Raw genomic sequence first — 21,566 nt, 5'->3', positions numbered from 1 at the left:
AATGCTTTGTGCTCATCTCAAATATGCGGAAGCCCTTCTTGAACCCTGCTGAAAACCAATAAACACAATAAAAGTCAAACTTTTCATACGTCTTTTATTTCTGTCTGCCAGAAGAATAGAATACCTTGTACATCTGTGAATGATAGCAGACCTTGAAGAGATGCCTTTGATCTTCTTAATTGAACCAGTGTACCATCAGGGAAAACAAAAACAGTAGCCAATGCACTGGCTGAGGGAGGAAAAGCATTAGTTATGCCAGTCGTTGATTGACAGCAAACAATTGGTAACAATAGATAATTATAAACTGTAAATCTAAATAGAAAAAAAATAAACTTGATTACTAGACAAATTTTACTGTAAAAATATGATCATATGAGAGAAGTGGCCCCCACCACCACTTTACTTTTCCTGCAGGAAGTCTTGGGGATTTCCTTGTCTCACAACAGGCAAGAACTGTTTCTTTATTTTCTAAAACATTGTATGGAATTAAAATGTGCAGTCCGTACATTCTGTTCCATGTGGAAAAGAGATTATATATATATATATATATATATATATGTAATCATTGTAAAAAAAAAAATATATATAAAAAAAAAAGGGAAATAAATAAGGCAGTTTGACATGCCTGTTCCTCGTCTTGCAAAAGAACACTTGCAAAGCCTCTCCAGAAATGTCAGGTCAATGCTACAGTACATTGATGGCACAAAGTGATCCCAATTTCCAAGAGCATGCCTCATTATGGGGTTCTATTTCTGCAGTATCGGCCAAAGGAAATTATTTTGGGGGAAAAAATTGAGGGAACCGTATGTCCATATATATAACAATATATTGGCTGCATCTTGCTCAAGAAAATACATGCTATAGCAGATCATATACAACAATGTGCTATAGAACTACTGACCAGAACCTACATGGTTTACAATATAATGCTAACACAATTAAAATAAGAGTGACAAGGTAAGTGGAGGGAGAGAAATGGGTAAGAAAGGCAGAGGAACAATGAGCTCACATTAAGAAAAAGTAAACGGTTTATTGTGTATCATGGCTTTTGTATTCATTGTCACAGAGAGCATGAGGGGGAAATGGGAAGCTTGCTGGTCTAAGGATGTTATTGATAATATTTTCTATGATTATTTGGATTGCTAGAGCAACCTGACATAACAATGAATGTTAAATTAAACTTTTAAAAAGAGATTTAGTTGTATACAATAAGGCAAGCTGATAACACACAGGGGTGTACGATGAGAAAACATGAGGATAAGACATTTGAGTCCGAACATAAAACTAAAATGGTGAAGGTAAATTGGTACATTTTTTTCCTTGTCTGCCATCTTCAGATATTTAAGCTCCCCAGCATCATGCAGGTCAGCGTGGGGAAAGGGACTCTGATGGATCTGTGAACTCTCAGCAAAGGAACAGATCTCATTTCAGTTGAAGGCATGTAGCCTATGTGCCTGCATGTCTCTGTGATTGACATCTGGAATCCGGTGTAATTTCTCAAACAGGTATGGATGATACAGAGAGGAGGTTGGGCGTTTAGGTGTCTCTGCAAGACCTCCCCCATCCTCAGCCTTCCCTTATATCCACTTTGCCCACTTCTGGTGTCCTTAGCCAAAATTGTGCAGCGCGAGCCGGAACATGTCATTGGTGCATACCCAGGCATCATTGATGTTCTTCAGGATGAAACTCTGATGAAATCCCATGATGGGGTCCTCATCAGCCTGTAACACAAAGAGAGAGCTTAGTAAAAAGTCACAGTTATGACAGTGAATCTAATCCACAGCTGGGTGCATCTCTGTCAACAGTTGATTCTGTCTTGGTCAAAGCGACAAACTGCCTTCACACAACACACATTCCTGTTATTCCACTCTATCATACATTTTTTTTAAATATATATATATATATATATATATATATATATATATATATATATATATATATATATATATATATTTTACAATCAATAGGCTTGTGGCAAACCCAAATTCCTCAAGGCTTTTCTAGCTAAACAGAGCACACACAGGTGTGAACAGGCACTAATGGAGATGCAGACAAAAAGCAAGCCATCTCTTTAGGTGTCAGTGGAGACTAGGCTTACACAACTCTGTAACAGTAACTGCTCAGTGATCATGACGGCATTGGCGTCTTCAAATAACACATGAATGTTCTAAAAAGCAGATTTCAAGTTCAAGGTCCACAGTGAAGATCAGAGCTTTCATATAAGGCCATTACTGTGGCTTGGACTAGTTAATAATTTGTCAAACAAGCCAGCCTTTACTATAATCTCGGTTCAAATTCAATAAACCACTTTGTTTGTTGCAGTTTATAGTGCATTTCCCCTCTCTTTTAAAAGGGATTGTCCGTATACTTTTTAGCCAATTGTTCTGAAAGTAGCGCCCGTGAGCCAAAAATGGTCCTGAAAATTGCGTACAACATCTCATATGTGCCACACGTGATTGCGCTCTCTCGTTCTCCTGTTTGTGATTCCGGCTAGCTGTCACTCAAATGGCAAGGGGCTGAATCTCATCGTCTGAAACTTTAATTGCTAGGGGGCTGGCCAACGGGCGTGGAAATGTAGGGAAATGGCGCAGCTGTTTCCAGAAAAGACGCTTTCAAACTAGGGATTTTGTGGCCAAATGCAGAAAGACAGTAATTCTGCTCGTATGAACTACACATTGACACGTCCAGCCCAAAGAGGGTGGTTTAAAAAAAAAGACTAGTCGACCAAGGTACCAGAGCATGACTTTAAGCAGAGTGGGAAAAATGGGTGATTAGATCACATTTTTAGCTCCCTGAATGCACTGTGGTCTCTAATTACCAAACTCTAGTTTGGCGTAAGATTAGTAAAAGCCTAACTGACCCATGGTCACTCAGAACACTGATCCTTACTGACAGTAAGTAGGGAGAAGATGGGTCATAAAACCACAGATAGGTCAAAGGTTGTGCAGGGCAAGCCTGAAGAATTTGTTGGTGCAAACCCAGGCATTCCTATAATTATTCAGCAAAAACGTGTACTGGAAGCCCAGGACCTGGTCATCATCTGCCTGCGAGACAGACAAAATACAATAGCCCTGACTTCTAATGTGTAAACTACTTACCTACCTCTCACACATACCCTTGTTTTTACTAACATAGGAAGGCTTGATCCATGTCTTATTCAGTCTATTTGCGTCAGCAGATTAATAAAAGCATAGCTAGTTATATCAACTTGGTGAACAAAGGGCTTGAAACTGTGAAGCTGAAAACAGATGTACCTAGCTGTGCTTTTTAACATACAGTTTGATCCAACAGTAGGAATCCTGACTCTTCATTTCAAACGATTTAAACAAATACAGTAACTTTCAAAGCAGGTGGGGATTTCTAGCCTGTAAGCTATTCAGTTGTTAGTTTAAGAAACTGGCAAATATACAGTACTGTTCAAAAGTTTGGGGTCACTTAGAAATGTCCTTGTTTTTGAAAGAAAAGCTTATTTTTTTTGTCCATTTAAAATAACATCAAATTGATCAGAAATACAGTGCAGACATTGTTGTAGCTGGAAACGGCTGATTTTTAATGGAATATCTACATATGCGTACAGAGGCCCATTATCAGCAACCATCACTCCTGTGTTCCAGTGGCACATTGTGTTAGCTATTCCAAGTTTATCATTTTAAAAGGCTAACTGATCATTAGAAAACCCTTTTGCAATTATGTTAGCACAGCTGAAAGCTGATTAAAGAAGCCTTCTTTAGACTAGTTGAGTATCTAGAGCATCAGCATTTGTGGGTTCAATTACAGGCTCAAAATGGCCAAAAAAAGACCTTTCTTCTGAAACTCATCAGTCTATTCTTGTTCGGAGAAATGAAGGCGATTCCATGCGAGAAATTGCCAAGCAACTGAAGCTCTTGTACAACGCTGTGTACTACTCCCTTCACAGAAAAGCGCAAACTGGCTCTAACCAGAATAGAAAGAGTGGGAGGCCCCAGTGCACAACTGAGCAGAAGGACAAGTACATTAGAGGGTCTAGTTTGAGAAACAGACGCCACACAAGTCCTCAACTGGCAGCTTCATTAAATAGTACCCGCAAAACACCAGTCTCAACATCAACAGTGAAGAGGCGACTCCGAGATGCTGGCCTTCTAGGCAAGGGTTTTCTAATGATCAATTATCCTTTTAAAATGATCAACCTGGATTAGCTAACACAACATGCCATTGGAACACAGGAGTGATGGTTGCTGATAATGGGCCTCTGTACGCCTGTGTAGATATTCCATAAAAAATCTGCCGTTTCCAGCTACAATAGTCTGTTACAACATTAACAATGTCTACACTGTATTTCTGATCAATTTGATGTTATTTTAATGGAAAAAAATGTGCTTTACTTTCAAAAACAAGGACATTTGTACGTGACCCCCAAACTTTAGAACGGTAGTGTACATTTTTACAGTATTAGAATGACAATGACTTACTTTTAATTGTCCTACTACCATACTCATTATACAGCTGTCAGGTGTGGGCTGGTGGTCTTGTGCTGTTATACTGTGAGCTATTTTTAAGAAGGGGAGAGTCTGAAAAGAAGAAATAATAAACAAGAGATGTATCTGAGACAAGCACATTCCACCAATATATCCTGTTCAATCAGTGCACTCCTGACATACTATTGAGACATTCCATTCTGTCATGCTCAGGTATATTTTAAAAATGTCACTCACAGAAAGTTTCTCGACAATCGCTGCTTTTCCCTGGAATTGCTGTCCCTCCCATGTAAGGCATGATGCATCGATCTGTAAAAAGGAAAAGCAGAGGTTTGAGTTTGTCAGTGGGACAAGGCACATTGGTGGTATAGGGTGGAAGGATGTGAGGTATGTCCCGACTCCCAATCTGTTTTATTCACAACTAACTTTTCTACGCATACTCAAGTTAGGGTATGAGAGAGTTATATGCAACTATTTAGTCATGTACCATGTGGAAGAAGAATAGAAGAACGGGCTCTGCTGCTCTTACCTTATTCTTTGATAAAATTTTTATTATTATTTAAGGGCAAAATATAGTTAACAGAAGCCTTTCAGTAATAGATTTGTATAATAACGCAAATGAGTCATAGCTTGTGCAGTTCTCCTCCCATCTAAAAATATAAATCGTGCTACCAATAGGGGGCTCAAAAACAACACATTGACTCAAGAATGCTAACCTAGCTGAATGTAAAGAAAAGGGAACAATCAACAACTTGCGTGTTCTCATGATTGATAAATGGACATTACAATTATTTGAACAGCTTAAAATAAGTAACTATATGCTGTCTTTGTACCTCTTATTGAAATATATGATGCTTTATATTATGCTTTATATATTATGCTTTAGCTTGTAAGTGTCAGTATGCATGCATATTTGCCTGTCCCACAGTCTAACTTGAGACTTCTTTGGCCCAAAACGTTCCTCAGATGAATGCTTGTCAAAACTTATTTGATCTAGGTCTAGGATCAGTCTCTGAAACACATAAACCAAGTAAAGTTTTGAACAGCAACATTGAAATAGGGCAAGACTACAGAACATGAATTGATTCAACAATCTTTCCCTTGGATAGTGTTTGGAATGGAATTATCAGGGAGCATTTGCTCACAGGTCTGGAGATATTGTATGAGGCACTACTTTTCTATTTGAAAAAAACTGAACATTAACAAATATCCAATTTATTACTAAATGAGTTATAACAGATGCAGAGGTGGTTAGACTGTTGAAGGTGATGGTGGAATAAATGCATGGGGGTGAAGACTGCAGTGGTGAGAACAGGACACAGGAAAGCAGAACTATGATTAATATTCATTGGTACAGACAGATCCACTCACATATATTGCTCCAAGCTGGGTCCTGTCCGTGTCAAAGAGCTGGTAGTAATGTTGCACAAAACTGGATCCTATCTGTTCCCAAATTGGCTTTTCCCCCATTCTGAATCACCTGGAAACAAGTTAAATTGGAAGAGACAATCTTATGAGTGTACAATCCTAGTGGTGTGGATGACATAGACTAAACTCAAGAAATCTGGGCAAGAAAGATCAGGTAGAGCTTGTTGGGTTTGCACTTAGGGGCAAAAGAAAGAGTCCACACCCAATTGCTCCATATCAAATAAAATTGTATGTCACATGCGCTGAATACAACAGACGACCTTACCATGAAATGCTTACTTACAAGCCCTTAACCAACAATGCAGCTCAAGAAATAGAGTTGTGAACATATTTACAAAATACTTTTTGATTGTATTAAAAAAATGTAACAAGATATTTAAATAAAATAACGAGGTTATATACAGGGGGTACCGAGTCAATGTGCGGGGCTACAGGTTAGTCAAGGTCATTTATAAAGTGACTATGCATAGATAATAAACAGCGAGTAGCAGCAGTGTAAAAATAAAGAAGGGGGGGGGGGGGGGGGGGGTCAATGTAAATAGTGTCATCTATGGATTTCACATGACTGGGAATACAGATATGCATCTGTTGGTCACAGATACCTTTTTTTCTATTTTTATGGTAGAGGCGTGAATCAGAAAACCAGTCAGTAAATACTGGTGGACACCATTTTGCCTCATGCACCGCTACACATCGACTTCACAGAGTTGTTCAGGCGGTTGATTGTGGCCTGTGGAATGTTGTCCCACTCTTCAATGGCTGTGCGAAATTGCTCTAAAATTAAGTTGGAGGTGGCTTATGGTAGAGAAATTAACATTACATTTTCTGACAAGAGCTCTGGTGGACATTCTAGTCAGCATGCCAATTGCACGCTCCCTCAATTTGAGACATCCGTGGCATTGTCTTGTGTGGCAAAACTGCACATTTTAGAGTGTTATTATTGTCCCCAGTACAAGGTGCTGTTTTGTTCTGTATAGGAAATACATTTTGAATTTAGTGGTTGAACAATATATTAACAGCACAAGGAATACACGCATTTGACTAAACGTTTTTAAAAAAGGAGCACTGTAGAGTTTTTTTTTTCTTTTTTCAGAAAACAGAGACAGCTGATAGGACAAGGTTATGCTTCATTGGCAGAGCAAATTGAGCAAATACCACCAAGGGCCATAGTTTAGCAACAGTTACACCCAAATTATGGTACCTATTCTGACAGTGCTAGCTAAGCTAGTCTTGTTTGGATCAGTGCGCTGTCAGTCACGGCGTCTCACGTGCCTCCCCAACGCACATTAACTTTATACGAAGCTTGCATAGCTAGCTACCTCAATTATTCACACGATCCTAGGTAATACTAGTTTACAAATCATCCCTTGCACTATAATTGCAACACGTTATTTCCAATCGTGTCGTTTGAGATTTCAAAGAAAAGATCGCTACTAACTCAATCAAGTTATACAAGATACTGTAGCTAGCTACTATAGCTAACGTTTCATGTGTTCGTCAGCTGAATGCTAGCTACTTACACAGTCCGTTCACGCCGTGAGCATGCATGACATGGGCAATGTTGGACTCTTTCTTTGACTTTGGCTGAGCTAGCTAGCATAGGCAAGGCTAATATCAAAGATCAAACGTTGGTTGGTTGTCTGACTAGCTCGATGTCCCGTATTGCTTAGTTAATAAAATGCAATCAAAGGGCTAGACAATTAAAATCTAAAGTGAATGCTAGATATACAAGTGGTATGGCACGTTCTTTCGCACTATCGGCTGCTAAAAATACCCTAACCGTTCCTCAACATACTGAAGCTTCTTTCGACCGGGCCCAGCCAGAACATAGGCGTGTCCTAGCTATCACTTTTGGCGAGCCACCGCCTGTCAAAAAGGTATATAAACTAATCCATTCTAAATCATAATAGGATACGCTTGTCCCTAGAAGACAACAAATGTTTTTATTTAATATAGAATTACATTTTTTAGAAAAGCAACTTACCGCGAACTCAAAACCGTGCCCCGGCTTCCAGTTATGGCGATTACACCCGTTTAGGCGCATGCTCATCTGTCTAATGCTACGTGGGAAATGAAGTTCTTCACTCTATACAGCTGGTAGGTTTTTCCACCCACACGAAACTCTCAACATACAAAAATATGTTACCTTTTAAATCAGCCCACTTTAATGAAGGTAAACTACATTTGTTGTGGAAATTATAAGGATGGATAGAATGGCCATGGTTTTACATGCCTGCATCCACAAGATGGCACAGTTCTAATGGCACTGTATGCTACTATAAACAGACGTTTGAATTGAGTAGCCACACACTGCTCCGGTGAACAATTTGCTAGCCTGGCTACTAGAACACCAGAGAAGTATGTGACAGCTCAACTTTGGGATGCTAATGTTTTTACGTAAATATTCAATTTCTGACACTGATAATAAGTTACTGTGTGAAACACATTTGACTTACAGATAATTTCAGTAACAACAGTCCGTTTAAGTGTTTGTTTAATGTTCAACCTGGTTCCTTTGGAAATATATCATGAGTTTGTAGGCCACAAGGATAGCAAAGAAACAGTTAGATGCCTGACGGCTACCACTTTCTAAAAGTGCTTAGAGCGATTCAGTCCTGTTGTGGTGCAGGCCCAGCCCTGGTCACATCTATTGCCAGGAGGTGCTGCAGGGCCAGCTCTGTGTCCATTTGTGTTGTGTGCTGCTCTAGCTCCCCCTGGTGTATCTGGAATGCCATAGTTAGGACCCAGTCTAGTTTGATAGCGTCCAGAGAGGGGTCAATGTTCTTAAAGGCAGCCCTTAGATCAGCCACAGTCACCTCTCTGTGAATAAAAAACACAATGCCCCTGGTGATCCTTTCAAAACGGTTTACACTTTTCAAACAACAATGAAACAAGTATATTACTTGTGCAAATTGAGATCTGTATAGATTTACGTCATTTAGCAGACGCTCTTATCCAAAGCGACTAATGCAGATTTTTCACCTAGCCTTTACCCGCTAGGCTACCTGCCGCCCTACATGGGGTATACACTTTGCTTACCCTTTGCCTCCCAGCTGAGTCCTCAGTTGGCTGATATACATATGCCTCTCTGTGGAGGCCTGCTTCTTCACCAGATTCAGGAAGTCTTTGTGTTTCCCATCTGCATCCTGCATAGAACATCACACCATGTCTTTGCCACAGTAGACATTAATGGTAGCAGTGCATTAGGAAAGTTTGTTCAACATTTTGTTATGTTACAGCCTTATTATAAAATTGATTAAATAGAATTTTCACATTTTATAAAGTATTCAGACACATTAATCTACTTTGTTGATGCCTCTCAGGCAGCGATTACAGCCTCGTGTCTTCTTGGGTATGACGCTACAAGCTTGGCACACCTGTACTTGGGGAGTGTCACTGCACAGCTATTTTGAGGTCTCTGTAGATGTAACAGTATAGACTTTACGTCCGTCCCCTCGCCCCGACCTGGGCGCGAACCAGGGACGCTCTGCACACATCAACAGTCACCCTCGAAGCATCACCCATCGCCCCACAAAAGCCGCGGCCCTTGCAGAGCAAGGGGAACCACTACTTCAAGGTCTCAGAGCAAGTGACGTCACCGATTGAAACGCCACTAGCGCTAACTAGATAGCTATTTCACATCGGCTAGATAGAGATGTTAGATCGGGTTCAAGTCCGGGCTCTGGCCCAAAGCGTTGTCTTGGCTGTGTGCTTAGGGTCGTTGTCCTGTTAGAAGGTGAACCTTTGCCCCAGTCTGAGGTTCTGAATGCTCTGGAGCAGATTTACAGCCTTGTTATAATCCATTTTAGAATAAGGCTGTAAACCATATAAACCATATAACCTGCATTTATTGTAGCTGGGGATTTTAACAAAGCAAATTTGAGAACAAGGCTACCTAAATTCTGTCAACATATTGATTGTAGTACTCGTGCTGGCAAAACTCTGGATCACTGCTACTCTAACTTCCGCGATGCATACAAGGCCCTCCCTCGCCCTCCCTTCGGAAAATCTGACCACGAATTCATTTTGTTTCTCAAACAGGACGTACCCGTGACAAGGACTATTCAACGCTGGTCTGACCAATTGGAATCCACGCTTCAAGAGTGTTTTGATCACGCGGACTGGGACATGTTCCGAGTAGCCTCAGAGAATAATATCGATTTATACGCTGATTCAGTGAGTGAGTTTATAAGGAAGTGCATAGGAGATGTTGTACCCACTGTGACTATTAAAACCTACCATAACCAGAAACCGTGGATAGATGGCGGCATTCGTGCAAAACTGAAAGTGAGAACCATTTAACCATGGAAAGATGACAGGGAATATGGCTGAATATAAACAGTGTAGTTATTCCATCCGTAAGGCAATCAAACAAGTGAAATGTCAGTATAGTGACAAAGTGGAGTCGCAATTCAACGGCTCAGACACGAGACGTATGTGTCAGGGTCTACAGAAATTTTGCATGTCAACTAAAACTCTCACCAACTTTTACAGATGCACAATTGAGAGGATCCTGTCGGGCTGCATCACCACCTGGCAACGGCAACTGCACTGCCCATAACCGAAGGGCTCTCCAGAGTATGGTGCGGTCTGCAGAACACATCACCCGGTGCAAAGTACCTGTCCTCCAGCACCCTTCGTTACAGCAAGGCCACTGCCAGCAATACATTTGCAAACATTTCTAAACCTGTTTTCGCTTTGAGGTATTGAGTGAAAAAATCTATTTTTAACAATTTTAGAATAAAGCTGTAACGTACCAATTTTGTGTATTCAATTGGTAGTTAGTCTCATCACTGCAACTCCCGTACGGACTCAGGAGAGGCAAAGGTCGAGAGCTGTGCATCCTCCGAAACACAACACAGCCAAGCCGCACTGCTTCTTGACAGGCATTGGTCAGCTTAACGTGCACAGAAACACTGTGCACGCTTCTGGGCCGCCACAGGAGTCGCTAGTACACGATGGGACAAGAACATCCATGCCGGCCAAACCTCCCCTAACCCGGACGACGCTGGGCCAATTGTGCGCAGCCCCATGGGTCTCCCGGTTGCGGCTGGCTGCGACAGACTCGAACCAGGATCTCTAGTGGCAGCACTGCGTAGCGGTGCCTTAGACCACTGCCCCACTGCCTGTTCACCCCGCTACCATCCAGAAGGCGAGGTCAGTACAGTTGCATCAAAGCTGGGAGCGAGAGATTCTATCTCAAGGCCATCAGACTGTTAAACAGCCATCACTAACACAGTGAGGCTGCTGCCTACATACAGACTTGAAATCATTGGCCACTTTAATAAATGGATCACTCGTCACTTTAATAATGTTTACATATCTTGCATTACTCATCTCATATGTATATACTATATTTTATCATAATAATCTTATAATAATCTTGCCTATGCCGCTCGGTCATTGCTTATCCATTTATTTATATGTATATATTCTTATTCCATTCCTTTACTTTGATTGTGTGTATTAGGTAGTTGTTGGATTTCTTTCTATTGTTGCACTGTCAGAACTAGAAGCACAAGCATTTCACTACACTCACAATAACATCTGATAACCATGTGTATGTGACCAATAAAATGTGATTTTGATTTGATCAATGATCTCTCTGTACTTTGCTCCGTTCATCTTTCCCTCGATCCTGACCAGTCTTCCAGTCCCTGCCACTGAAAAACATCCCCACAGCATGATGCTGCCACCACCATGCTTCACCGTAGGGATGGTGCTAGGTTTCCTCCAGACGTGACGCTTGACATTCAGGCCAAAGAGTTCAGTCTTGGTTTCATCAGACCAGATTATCTTGTTTCTCATGGTCTGAGAGTCCTTTAGGTGCCTTTTGGCCAACTCCAAGCGGGCTGTCCTTTTACTGAGGAGTGGCTTCCGTCTAGCCACTCTACCATAAATGCCTGATTGGTGTAGCGCTGCAGAGATGGTTGTCATTCTGAAAGGTTCTACCATCTCCACAGAGGAACTCTGGAGCTCTGTCAGAGTGACCATCGGGTTCTTGGTCACCTCCTTGACCAAGGCCCTTCTCCCGATTGCTCAGTTCGGCCTGCCGGCCAACTCTAGTTAGTCTCGGTGGTTCCAAACTTCTTCCATTTAACAATGATGGAGGTCACTATGTTCTTGGGGACCTTCAATGCTGCAGACATTTTTTGGTATCCTTCCCCAGATCTGTGCCTCGCCACAATCCTGTTTCGGAGCTCTACAGACAATTCCATCAACCTCATGGCTTGGTTTTTGCTCTGACATGCACTGTCAACAGGTGTGTGCCTTTCCAAATCATGTCCAATCAATTGAATTTACCACAGGTGGACTCCAATCAAGTTGTAGAAACATCAAGGATAATCAATGGAAACAGGATGCTATTGCTATTGTATACATCAAGGGTACTTGAATACTTTTTGAGAAGGTCCAGTCCCTCAAATTTCCAGACCATGGTCTGCCTATTGACTATGGCTGGTAGTCCTCTATTAAAACGGGATTGTGAAATTATGTGGACTGAGGTGTGAAATTTTGGACCGAGACCCAAAAGGTTACCTCTGTATACAGTCTTTGGTATGGGAGGCTCCCACCGTTGTTGTCTAGCTCGGCCTGAGCTGTGGTCACTAGCTCATCGATGTCTTGCGCTCTTTTCAGAGGGAAGGCCATTTGCAAGTTATCTCTACAAAACAAAGGTCATTTTATATAGCCCACTCACTGTCATAATCGTAATGTTTGACTTTAATCTGTACTGTAATTTGATTATCTGCATTACCTGAAATCCTGAACACTGAGCAGCCCACTCTCTGTACTGTCACTGTGGATCAACACTTTCAGCAGGTTAGACAGTAGATGCGTCTGACCATGGTACACACTCTCATCCACCTGTTAATAATACATTTATAACCATCAGATCATGCGCACCATCCTTTCTCACACTCATAAGAAGAGCACTGTATAACACATTTGCAAGATCAATCACCTTTCCTGTGAGAATGTCATTGAAGAGGCTGACAGAGTCATCCTTTTGGTGTTGACGAATGCCCTCTACTAAGCTATAAGCCCACTCTCCAGCCTTTTCCCCATATTGTCTCTCCAGATGTTGCTGAAGAAACTCGGGAAGATTGCTGCTTTCATTTCTCTTAAGAAAAATACAATTAGAAGACATATCAGTCAAACAGTGTGTGAAATAACTCATGATTTGAAAGAGAGGTATCAGTTTACCCTTCCATCCTCCATGACCTTCTCCTTCCAAACCTCCTTGAGGATTCTCACAACCGCATTCTTCTTTAGCCTATGGTTCTTTAACTGCCCCTCATAGCGCAGGTATATGGGCACATCATCAGAAGTACCCTGAGTGGACACAGGGTGAAGACCTTTTGACCATGCCATTCTTTTTGGAAATGTGTTGATGTTCAGGCAGTTTGAAAGTTCAGCAGGAAGGGAGGTTTACCAGTCCAGTGAAAAACTCTGAGTTCTTTCCTCCCAGTTCTGCCAGAAGGATCTCCAAACGCCGCTGGCTGGACTGACCCTGGGAGAGATCTGCCCAACGCTCACTACCTCCCAGTACGTCTGTAATCACACAGTGCTGTGTAAATGTTCTGATCTAAAATGTTTATATTGATTCAGTCACAAAGCAAAACGTCTAACACTTCAAGCATTACTACCAACAATACCATACCAAGAGCAGTTTTTCTATGTGATACCTGCACACTGCTCCCATTCTGGCCTGGGGGTAGAGGCCTCTTTGAAGCCCTCCAGTTCTCCCTGGAGGCTGTCCCTCTGTGTTGTGACTTGCTTGTGCACCTCAAGCAGTGTGTCATATTCAGCCTTCATCTGATCAAAGTCTTTCTGCAGGGTCTCCAGCTGGAATAGATGCAAAGAGATTCAACACTCATTCAGGTCTGATTAAGTGAGACTGCTGTTGTTGAATCAAACATTTCACTGAACTGTACCTTAAGCAAGTTCTCTTTGTGGGTATGGTCCAACGTCTCCCAGTCACGGCGGGGAACTACGTCTCCATACTCCGCATGCAAGCGATTTAGCTCCACCTGGGCTTTAGTCAGGTCCTCTCGACACACCTTCAGAGCCAATTTCTCTTTCACTGGGTCCTCGATTTCCACTTCTGATGGAAAGGAACAGGTTTTCAGAGGTGACAACACCCCACACTTCGCTTACATCAAGACAGTTGACTAATAATTATTTTATTGTTACACATTTTTTCACTACCTTCCTGCTCTTCCTCGGGTTCCTCATCTGGTCCATAGCTCATGCTGCTGATGTTGGCGATGAGCAGCTTGCGAGCATCACATTCTTCTCTGTACATCAGATACTGAGCGGCCAGGTCTGCCTGCAGACAACACACCTGAGAATAACAAGCGAAAGAGCGATGAAGGAGAGTTCAGGCAGCCTAGGCATGGTTGATATGAGCCAGAATAACTTGAATTCTGTGTTTTCAGAGCAGCACTGGTGTGATTGAGACTGAACCTAGTGGGTAAGCACTGTACCTGGGTCTGCAGGGAACTCTGTGTCTCTCTCATGTTTTCAATAACCTTTTGACGGTGTTGGCGCTCTTGCTTCAGAGCTCTAATCTCTACCCTCTCCTCCTCTCGCAGGCCCAGGATCCTCTTTTCACACTGCTCTGACACCACAACCAGACGAGCACGGAGAGGCTCCAGCTCCCGGATCTGGTCCCGTAGGTATGCTGCAGAAATGAATATCCATAGACAATAAAATCCAACATCCTATAAGCATGACATCTTTAAGTCCCTCTGATACTTCCATTCATCCTTGTTTTTCTGTCCAAACTCACATTCACCATAACAATATAGGCCTATTTGCCACAATCAAACATTCCATGCTACAATGCCACACACCTAATGTGATTTCATATTCATTTTTTATGGCACACAGAAGCGGCTTGTACGTTTTGAAGTCCTCAATGAAACAGCCAAAGACCTCCCGGTATGCCTGCGTATGACAGAGGGCAGATTTTGTCACTTGACAACTAAGTGAAAATGAATCTATTCACTATACTCCTTATATGTAGTAAGGTAAATACACTGTAACAAAGCCTAAATTACATGGATAACCTGTATATTATATGGCAGATGGATGGGACCTGTAGTTTGCGCTCTTGGACTTTTGGTTGTTGTAAGTCAAGAGCCTGCAGCTCCTTCTTTAGGTAGCTTTCAAGCTGCTCCAGGAATCGTGGCTTCCCCACAGGGCCACCAAAATCATCACCGCATCTGTAGCATATTACCATCTCAGTAAATCCTTCCACAGTTTTAACCCTATATCATTTGACAGTATATATAATTTGCTAAATACCCATGGTTCCTGATCTCTCCACCTGAAGTATGTCTCCTCCCCTGCTGAACAACTTGAGAGGTGACATGGGCAGGCCAGGTTGACAGGTAGCCTGAAGTACAGCCAACCTGACGGAGTGAGATAAAACGTTTTTTTTTTTATAAAAAAATAAAAAAGCTTGCTCGGGGAACGAATGGTGTACTTAGTGATATGCACAAAGTCCCAAATGATCCAACCTAGCTAGCTAACTGCTTATCTTACTCTGGTTGATGCTCTACATGAGCCAGGACCGCCAATTGCCACTTGTCGCCCAGTTCTTTTTTCAGCGTTATGTTGACACTCAGACGACAGTCTGAAAGTGAGATGGAAACAAGCAGCTAACTAGAAATTATTACTTGTATTATTATTATTATATGATTCGCTTAGTAACGTTACTATCATAGAGTAACGTTATCTGAGTGAGCTAGCTAAGTTAACAGTTAACGTTAGCCTACTACTAAATTGGACAAGGCCACTTGCCGTTCAAACGATGATAAAGGTGGTAATCTAATATCTTTCTGTGTCGACATCTGTTATGTTTAGATGCAGCAAACAAGCGAGCTAGCTAGTTACCAAATACATTAACATTTAATCCCTCTTCAATTAGGTTAGCTAGCTATTTGCTTCACTTCAGGCCAACGCTTCAGGCTCACGACCGAGTTGTTATGTTTACACAATGTTGCCATGGAAATGAAGGACCCAGGAAGAACCCCAAATAGCAGACCATCGCGCGCCAGATACTTTTGCATTCCTGGAGAACCTTTCCAGAGAGAAGGCGTAAAAAACTTTGACTTGGCTCAGGACTTAATCAAAGATTTTTAAAATTGTGACTTAATAATGTATGTACAGTGGTGTAAAGTACTTAAGTTAAAATACTTGTAAGTACTACTTAAGTAGTTTTTTGGGGTATCTGTACTTTACTATTTATATTTTTGACAAGGTTTACTTTTACATCCCTACATTCCGAAAGAAAATTAATGTGCTTTTTATTCCATACATTTTCCCTGACACCCAAAAGTACTTGCTACATTTTTGAATGCTTAGGAGGACAGTAAAATGGTCCCATTCACACACTAATCAAGAGAACATCCCTGGTCATCCCTACTGTCTCTGATCTGGCGGACTCACTAAACACACGCGAGTGTGGCCTTGGTTATCATAAATAAAAAATAAATGGCGCCGTTTGGTTTGCTTAATATTAGGAAATTGAAATATTGAAGTATATTATAAACCAAATTTTTTTTTGACTTTATACTCATGTATTATTTTATTGAGTGACTTTCAATTTACTTGAGTCATTTTCTATGAACTTTACTTTTACTCAAGTATGACAATTGGGTACTTTTCCACCACTGCCAGTTTCAGAATCATCTCAATGATTTCGAATTTAAATAATGCAGCTGTCTGACAGACTGGCAAACATTATCCACAAACATTGCGTTTAGAAATCTGGATTATAAGGTTTAAGACCCATTCGAGACACAAACACGTACTGAATGTATGCCAGTATGTAAATATTAATGAGGAATTTCAATTTAAAAAATGTCTCATTATCTGCTATGATAAGACTGGGGAGCTCAACATGTCTTGACCGCATACAACCACTCAAACTACATTTCCTAGCTTCCTTTTCACGGACTCAAGCGGAAAAAATAAACCAAAGAGGGGAGAGCGGGGGTTCTGTAGTCGATTCTGAAAATCTTGCTAGTGGATAGTCCTGTATTCAACTACAGTACCCACACTCCACTGTCAGTGCTACTGTAGAGAGCTTTGGTTATCCGTGGATATCACACCATTGCTATCATCTCTGTCTATCTCAGTGTTTCTCTCCCTCTGTCAGCGGATTGATATAGGAGAGTAGAAAACAAGCAAAAATAAAACATCTCTAGCCGAAAATGGCAGAGCTTGGAGCGGGGAGCATGCTGTTGGGAGATCCTGCTTTTAATTACCAAGAGCACGAGCTAAATGAGCGATTGAAGCGGCTCTACCCGGCCGTGAATGAGGAAGAGACCCCCTTACCCCGATCTTGGAGCCCCAAGGATAAATACAGCTACATCGGACTCTCGCAGAACAATCTGCGGGTACATTACAAAGGTATACAGATGTGACAACTAGTATAACATTTCGTACCCCAATGTCTGTCATTTACTTAAGACACTCCGGAGGGTTTGCGTCGAGTCTGTATGCAATCTCCCCGATCTAGTTTGAGCTGCCTCTACCTCTCTCTGCTTTGTTTCAGAGGAGAGCGGAATGCCCAAATGGTTGACAGTGAACTCGCTAACCATGACAGTATTGAAGCATATCTATTTATTTCACTAACGTTCAACTCCACGGTCTCTTTGTTTAACGTTAGTTTTATTATTGCTTTACCATAACTTGGTTACCCCTATTTGATCACGATAATCGACATTTTACCTAGCTAGCAATACCACAATTTACGTTAGTAATAACAAGCGACGCACAGTTAGCTCGCTAGCAAACTTGGCTAGTAAGCGAGCTAATGTTAGCTCGCTAATGACAGCTAGCTAACTAACTAACTAACGTTATGCAAGATAATGCTAATTGCACACCATCGTTGTTAGCCCAATACAGTAGCTAAATATTAGCTACTTAGTTGTAACGTTATAAATAAGTAGCTAGCTAGCAATGTAAATGTACTGGCTAGCTAATACTTAACCCTGGCGTTAGCTAATATAAAAACAATTCTCCTTCACACAGTTGCCATAACCCACGACTAGTCGTTAACAATTTGCTTGTATTTTGTGATCAAATGAGCACCAGACAGTCCAGAACAGGGAAATATTGCATTTTGTTGGCTTGCTAGTTCATGGAAACGTTCTGTTGGAATATAATTCTGAATCATTATTCATTCTGGAACCAGTTGGTGAGCATTACGCTATAAGGATTCCATTGAGTCCTTTATGCAGAAAAGAACAACAACAGCGTCTGCCATTTCAAACTCAGCCAGCAGCTACACTTTGCTGCAAGGGAGGAGGCCTTGACGCATTTGTTGTGCGTAAAATATCTGCACATAGATCAGATGGTATTTATGCGGGTAGTTTGACATATTTGACCATAAACAACTTGTTGGGATGCAGACCATAGCCCAAGGGAGGGGTGTAACACATACAATTGGTTCAGATAGTTATTTAACTATTCTGCACAAAATCAAAAGTAGGACTTGACAGCTATCCATCAAGCTAGACGTCGTCATGCTACTCCCAGCTAACAAGGAATGTTTCCAAGAGACCATTCCCTTAATGTGAAATATAATTTTCCCAGAATGTGGTTACCATGTTCTCAGAACTCTGCACATTAATGTTCTATACACGTTTCATGGGAATGTTGCAAGAACATTCATGTGTCCAGTTCTGTGGGTTAGGAGAATCAACTCCCAAACATGCATGGAACGTGGTGCCATGTTCTCAGAACATAAGATATTCACGGTCCCGAATAGTGGTAATCAGGGTTTTCATTAAATTTGATATTTGGATGAAACCAGTTCCAAGTAGGGTGGCCCAAGTATTAAAAATTACTGTTGCTGGTACATGAATAAAATCTGATCATAAAGTTACTGGTCCCCTCCCCCCATGTCAAACACTTGAATTCAGGAGGCAGGCATTACCAAGGATTTTCATCGGGCCTCTACCAACGTCACATAAAGCCGGAAATGTTACACACCAATGGTAGTGTCTTGTCATTTTAAATATGTATCGCCTTAAAACCTTCATCACATGTGCGCCTACGCATTACTTTAACTTTGTTTACAAAACTGTAAACTAGATCAAGCAGAACATACTATCAAAGATACTGGTAACCTTAAATCTGTGGTGTGACTGTTAGCTAGCAAGCCACTTACATCATGCCGGCAAAAGCACACTGTGTTTGTTGTGACTGGATGCCATAGTGTAAAATTTACCTTTTAATTTCGGGTGGACAGGCTGCACCGAAAATTACGATCATGTCATGCGTGTGCAGTGCACATTTCAAGTAAAGATGCTTTATCAATTGAGGAGAACATTCGATGGGTCTTGCCAGGATGCTAATCCTGAAGATGGATGCTGTACCATTATTGACAGGGGATCTTGCAAGCGCTGACCATAATGTAAGTATCAGAGTTTAATAAGTCTGATATGGTAGCCAACATTTTGGGGGATCGCGGGGCTAGCATTAGATAATGCAACTGTGGCTTATTTGACTTGTGAACGATATATTTTCTGTAACACCTGATAATCACTATATGGTTTTTGTTCTTCCATCTCTAAGCCCCCTACATTAAGTCAGAGAACTGCCAGCACACAGCTGGCACGAAGGAATATTGTTCACAAAAGGAGTTGTGGTGTACATAGTATTTGTCATTTACTCCTGAAAATCATATTTTACCATTCCATTGTGTGGGTTGTTGTCTTACAGTTGATGTAGCTTGTGTCATTGGAGCTAATCATCATTTTTTTGGGGGGGGTATTTAACTTTCCATCTCCTTTTGTCTTTACACTATCATCAAGCTGGAAGGATAGACATTTTACTCTGTCTGCACGAGAGGTCGACTGATTATGATTTTTCAACGCCGATACCGATTATTGGAGGACCAAAAAAAGCAGATATCGCTTAATCGGCCGATTTTATTATTATTTTTTAGTTGTAATAATGACAATTACAACAATACTGAATTAACACTTATTTTAACTTAATATAATACATCAATAAAATCAATGTAGCCTCAAATAAATAATGAAACATGTTCAATTTGGTTTAAATAATGCAAAACCAAAGTGTTGGAGAAGAAAGTAAAAGTGCAATATGTGCCATGTAAGAAAGCTAACATTTAAGTTCCTTGCTCAGAACATATGAAAGCTGGTGGTTCCTTTTTAACATGAGTCTTCAATATTCCCAGGTAAGAAGTTTTAGGTTGTAGTTATTATAGCACTATTTCCCTCCTATACCATTTGTATTTCATATACGGTGGGGCAAAAAAGTATTTAGTCAGCCACCAATTGTGCAAGTTCTCCCACTTAAAAAGATGAGAGGCCTGTAATTTTCATCATAGGTACACTTCAACTATGACAGACAAAATGAGGGGAAAAAATCCAGAAAATCACATTGTAGGATTTTTAATGAATTTATTTGCAAAATATGGTGGGAAATAAGAATTTGGTCACCTACAAACAAGCAAGATTTATGGCTCTCACAGACCTGTAACTTCTTTAAGAGGCTCCTCTGTCCTCCACTCGTTACCTGTATCAATGGCACCTGTTTGAACTTGTTATCAGTATAAAAGACACCTGTCCACAACCTCAAACAGCCACACTCCAAACTCCACTTTGGCCAAGACCAAAGAGCTGTCAAAGGACACCAGAAACAAAATTGTAGACCTGCACCAGGCTGGGAAGACTGAATCTGCAATAGGTAAGCATCTTGGTTTGAAGAAATCAACTGTGGGAGCAATTATTAGGAAATGGAAGACATAGACCACTGATAATCTCCCTCGATCTGGGGCTCCACGCAAGATCTCACCCCGTGGGGTCAAAATGATCACAAGAACGGTGAGCAAAAATCCCAGAACCACACGGGGGGACCTAGTGAATGACCTGCAGAGAGCTGGGACCAAAGTAACAAAGCCTACCATCAGTAACACACTATGCCGCCAGGGACTCAAATCCTGTAGTGCCAGACGTGTCCACCTGCTTAAGCCAGTACATGTCCAGGCCCGTCTGAAGTTTGCTAGAGAGCATTTGGATGATCCAGAAGAAGATTGGGAGAATGTCATATGGTCAGATGAAACCAAAATGTAACTTTTTGGTAAAAAGTCAACTCGTCGTGTTTGGAGGACAAAGAATGCTGAGTTGCATCCAAAGAACACCATACCGACTGTGAAGCATGGGGGTGTTTTTCTGCAAAGGGACCAGGACGACTGATCCGTGTAAGGGAAAGAATGAATGGGGCCATGTATCGTGAGATTTTGACAGAGAACCTCCTTCCATCAGCAAGGGCATTGAAGATGAAACGTGGCTGGGTCTTTCAGCATGACAATGATCCCAAACACACCGCCCGGGCAACAAAGGAGTGGCTTCGTAAGAAGCATTTCAAGGTCCTGGAGTGGCCTAGCCAGTCTCCAGATCTCAACCCCATAGAACATTTTTGGAGGGAGTTGAACATCTGTGTTGCCCAACAACAGCCCCAAAACATCACTGCTCTAGAGGAGATTTGCATGGAGAATGGGCCAAAATACCAGCAACAGTGTGTGAAAACCTTGTGAAGACTGACAGAAAACATTTGACCTCTGTCATTGCCAACAAAGGGTATATAACAAAGTATTGAGAAACTTTTGTTATTGACCAAATACTTATTTTCCACCAT

General features: G+C 41.4%; 2 protein-coding genes across 7 annotated transcripts in view; one reads left to right on the top strand and one right to left on the bottom strand.

Moving 5' to 3' along the window:
* Nucleotides 1-77: 77 nt before the first annotated feature.
* LOC109889332 (nuclear transport factor 2) lies at nucleotides 78-15,896 on the bottom strand. Of its 5 annotated transcripts, none has more exons than XM_031822752.1 (19): nucleotides 15,432-15,896; nucleotides 15,192-15,298; nucleotides 14,983-15,109; nucleotides 14,738-14,831; nucleotides 14,369-14,565; nucleotides 14,091-14,226; nucleotides 13,817-13,986; nucleotides 13,568-13,727; nucleotides 13,315-13,433; nucleotides 13,086-13,214; nucleotides 12,844-13,002; nucleotides 12,637-12,746; nucleotides 12,420-12,543; nucleotides 8,922-9,028; nucleotides 7,867-8,702; nucleotides 5,826-5,934; nucleotides 4,692-5,466; nucleotides 4,449-4,547; nucleotides 78-1,721 (listed from the first exon to the last, which is right to left on the bottom strand). In XM_031822752.1, exons 5-15 carry the CDS (start codon nucleotides 14,399-14,401, stop codon nucleotides 8,492-8,494), a joined length of 1,458 nt encoding a protein of 485 aa, XP_031678612.1. In that variant the 5' UTR covers nucleotides 14,402-14,565; nucleotides 14,738-14,831; nucleotides 14,983-15,109; nucleotides 15,192-15,298; nucleotides 15,432-15,896; the 3' UTR covers nucleotides 78-1,721; nucleotides 4,449-4,547; nucleotides 4,692-5,466; nucleotides 5,826-5,934; nucleotides 7,867-8,491. The 5 variants fall into 5 exon arrangements, with proteins under 5 accessions (XP_031678612.1, XP_031678613.1, XP_020336278.1 ...); XM_031822753.1 differs by having other exon boundaries at nucleotides 14,954-15,109; nucleotides 15,432-15,882; XM_020480689.2 differs by lacking the exons at nucleotides 14,738-14,831; nucleotides 14,983-15,109 and having other exon boundaries at nucleotides 15,432-15,882.
* Nucleotides 15,897-16,778: 882 nt separating this feature from the next.
* Nucleotides 16,779-21,566, top strand: part of ranbp10 (RAN binding protein 10) — a 31,717-nt gene continuing 26,929 nt past the window's right edge. The window contains exon 1 of one of the 2 annotated variants that reach the window (XM_020480687.2): nucleotides 16,779-17,303. In XM_020480687.2, coding sequence (XP_020336276.2) covers nucleotides 17,105-17,303 — 199 coding nt within the window. In that variant the 5' untranslated portion in view covers nucleotides 16,779-17,104. The remainder of the gene's footprint in view (nucleotides 17,304-21,566) is intronic. The other variant, XM_031822751.1, reaches the window with a different exon arrangement.

The sequence above is a fragment of the Oncorhynchus kisutch genome, linkage group LG4 (assembly GCF_002021735.2).
Source record: "Oncorhynchus kisutch isolate 150728-3 linkage group LG4, Okis_V2, whole genome shotgun sequence".
Lineage (NCBI taxonomy): Eukaryota > Metazoa > Chordata > Actinopteri > Salmoniformes > Salmonidae > Oncorhynchus > Oncorhynchus kisutch.
This window is presented reverse-complemented; position numbering and strand designations above follow the sequence as displayed.